Source organism: Pistacia vera, unplaced genomic scaffold (assembly GCF_008641045.1).
Source record: "Pistacia vera cultivar Batoury unplaced genomic scaffold, PisVer_v2 Contig67, whole genome shotgun sequence".
Classification (NCBI taxonomy): Eukaryota; Viridiplantae; Streptophyta; class Magnoliopsida; order Sapindales; family Anacardiaceae; genus Pistacia; species Pistacia vera.
Window position 1 is genome coordinate 1,738,679 of NW_022196523.1, and position 3,400 is coordinate 1,742,078.

At 31.4% G+C, this 3,400-nt stretch overlaps 1 protein-coding gene across 1 annotated transcript; it reads right to left on the reverse strand.

Moving 5' to 3' along the window:
• Window positions 1–2,100: 2,100 nt before the first annotated feature.
• On the reverse strand, window positions 2,101–2,979 carry LOC116112895 (ABC transporter G family member 29-like). The gene is made up of 3 exons (XM_031399020.1): window positions 2,924–2,979; window positions 2,572–2,826; window positions 2,101–2,479 (listed from the first exon to the last, which is right to left on the reverse strand). The coding sequence occupies exons 1-3, from the start codon at window positions 2,954–2,956 to the stop codon at window positions 2,207–2,209; spliced, it is 561 nt and encodes a 186-aa protein (XP_031254880.1). The 5' UTR covers window positions 2,957–2,979; the 3' UTR covers window positions 2,101–2,206.
• Between the last annotated feature and the right edge of the window lie 421 nt (window positions 2,980–3,400).

The window sequence follows — 3,400 nt, forward strand, 5'->3', positions numbered from 1 at the left end:
CAAATAAATGGCCTTGTATTTTGTTATCATGTGCCTTGGTTAAACCAAGTTTGAACTGAAATATGTTATTGTAAGCTTTGGACTGAGAAAAGTATTTGAAAAAGCAGTAAAATGGTGTCAGGACTTCAACATTGCTTTTTACTAATGTCTGTATGTCTGGTAGATAGTTGCATCTTGCTTTATGATCAGCAGGTTGTTAATGGATTCTTTTGGGCTGGAAAAACTGTAAGCAGTCACAATAGAGAGTCTGCTCATTCAACTGCTCTCGGTGTAAGTTATTTCCATGGCATTCAATAGGTTTAGTCACTGCTTCTTATGCTTTCTATTTTGCCAAGTGATGCATGTGGATTCATTGACTCCTTGCAATGAATTTCTCGAGGGTATCTATAATGATGTTGTACCTTTCTACAGCTCAGCCCCTTAGGCACTGGATCTGATTTTGCAAGAACATTTGGTTGGTACGTTTGTCCCCCTCTAATTTGGTTTTGATTTGGTGGGCTTTTTGGATAAATAATACCCTTTAGATCTGAGTTTTCTGTGGTTATCTGTTTTGGTAGGAAATATGATCCTCACGAAGCCATTGAACGCATAGTCAAAGGTATCACTTGCCCCTTTTTAACTCCATGCCATTTCAAAGTAAAAAAAAAGGGTGGAAAAGCTTTTACCTGTAGAAGAATTCAAATGGCTCACTGGATCATATGCCTTTTCAATTGTAATACTCTAAGCAATGTTTTTCAGGGATGAGATCACGGATTGATGTCGGAGTTATTAGTGGAGAAGGCGGAGAATCCCATTACTTCTTAAATGTTGCTGACATTCATTTGCAGGGTTAATTAGGGATTTCTCTGAGTTTAGCAAAACAAAAATCCATGTATGGGCTATTAATTTTATATGCAATGACGATATTTGATGTTATTGATCCAGATTTTTATATCGTATCACTCTTATTTTGTTGATGTTGAATATATAAACCAGGTCAATTACAAAACTCATATACTATCGATTAATATATTATTTAAATGCAAAAAATTAATTTTAATAACTAAATCATTAGTTACGAAAGGTAAGAAACCAAATTGGGCATACACATTTTCTAACTAAAAAAGAAATGCTTTTGTCACTGATTTTTTCCTCATAAAAACACATATTTTGCAACTAATTTCATAGTAAAAGAAAGTAATTTATCATATTTGGATTCAACATTCATCGTTTAAAATTATTGGAATTTAGCATTAATTTTTTTTCGCATTAAAAGACATATTCTTCAACTAATAGAGTAGTTGGGAAACACTTTTACCAAAGTATCTTTACACATTCAGGGTCTAAATTTTTTGGAATTACATTCAGGGTCTAAATTTTTTGGAATTCACAATTAATTTTTTTCTCTAAAAGATACATTTTTCAACTAATTAATTAGTCGCGATATAATTATATTGAATTACCCTTACACATTCTATGTCCAAGGCAGAGGACTATTTCAAACAGCAATTAGTAATTAAACTGCTAGTCGCTAAAAAAAATTTCCGCATCTAACCTAATATTTAGTTGTCTATTCTTTCTGTGACAACGATTCTGCAACTATTTGGTGACTACGTAAATTTAGACGCATAAGATAATCAGCATCTAAATTGAACGATCTGCATCTAATTTTGCTAGAAGCCGAAAGCCATTTTTCTTGTAGCAAAAGACTCATTGACATCCCCTTGTCAAAAATCTTAACAATCTAGAACGAATTTACCCTCGGTTTGCTACCAAAATATAAATTTGGATGTTATTTTAAAGTTGATGGATGGGAAAGTGTCGTTAAACTATTATTTAGGTAGGAAAAACAGTCGTTAACTCTTGTTTTATGCTACGATAACTCTTAACACATAAATGGAACGTAAGAATGTGAACGGATATATAAAAAGAAATGGAAGAATTTTATGCCAAAATGAATGCATTTCTCATTAAATATATAGTAATCTTTTACATTTACATATCCAAACTCCAAAACTTTGTAAACTAAACCCATATTCGTCATTATCTAAATGGTTACAATGACCATCTGCAAATTGAAATCAACTTTACAGATTCCAAAGTTCATACGCTTAGCAGAATTGAAACCATAATCTAATTGATTTTAATAAATAATATTTATATTTACGCTGATTAATTTGATCTGTGACACATGCTTCAACAAGATTTGGCCATGGTGAATTCTCTTCTATCTGGTTTGGAAGTTCAAAGTCTTTATGCTGTAGGCAAACGTGAAGGCAAAGAAGACTGTGAACCCAACCAAAACTGCAGCCACTGGTCCCATGAAGTCTGGATCAAACCCAAAATGGTCCTCAATGTACCACTTTATGCTAGGCCTAGTTTCCATTCCGGGCACTCGAATCAGGTCTTCGACATCTCCGTATTGTGACACGATCAATCCGTAAACTGTCCATGCTACCGGGCAAATCCAGTAGTACCATACCCACCACTTGGGAATTCTCTGAAATTTCAACAAGTACTTTATGTTAGAATGCATACGGTTAAGTTGCGTTTTTATAGTTGCTTGAGAGTCAAGTAAGCTGATTAACATACCGGTCTTGGGATGAAGAAGCCGGAGAAGAGATTGAAGAGTGCATAGAATGCTGCTGCGAAAATAGCTGCTACTTGGTGGTTTGGTGTGATGGAAACAGTCATCATTCCGTAGTATGTCCAGTATAAGAAGGAGAAGAATGTGACATAGAAGAACCAAAAGAATTTGGCTACTTTCCATTCAAAGCTCACCATGGAATACACAATGAGGGTATAATATATGGTTTGAATGAAGACGTATGGTATCTCAGAAACCACCTGCATAAAATATAAGTGCAATTGAGTTAAGTTGTTGAATATGGACACAGAAAAAGTTTCTAAGTATTGACACCTAATTTCAGTTCCTTAGACTTACCTGTGCAAGGGCATAAGGTAATGCAGAGTACATTCCGGCAGCTCTTTCGCGATAAAACACTGNAATTAGAAATTTAATTAATTATAATATTATATTATAGATTCATAATATAATTATTTAATTAATTATAACATTACATTATAAACAAATGATTACTTAATTAAACGATTATTTAATTAATTATAACATTATATTTTAAACATTAATATAATACTAAATTAAATGATTAAAAATTTAATTAACTATAATATTACATTAAAGATTTATAGTATGATTATTTAATTTATTATAACATTACATTATAATATGATCACATAATTAAATGATTACTTAATTAATTATGATTTTATATTATAAATATTAGTAATTTACTACATTAGCACATTATTTAATTAAATGATTAGAAATTTAATTAATTATAATATTATGTTATAAACAAATGATTATTTAATTAAATGATTATTTAATTAATTATAA

Excerpts from the sequence above, each read along its gene's own strand:
- LOC116112895 (XM_031399020.1), bottom strand. The coding sequence starts at position 2,956 with ATGTACTCTGCATTACCTTATGCCCTTGCACAG. Across the intron at positions 2,827-2,923 it reads TACCTTATGCCCTTGCACAG|GTGGTTTCTGAGATACCATA; the intron begins GTAAGTCTAAGG and ends TATTTTATGCAG. Across the intron at positions 2,480-2,571 it reads GCTTCTTCATCCCAAGACCG|AGAATTCCCAAGTGGTGGGT; the intron begins GTATGTTAATCA and ends TTGAAATTTCAG.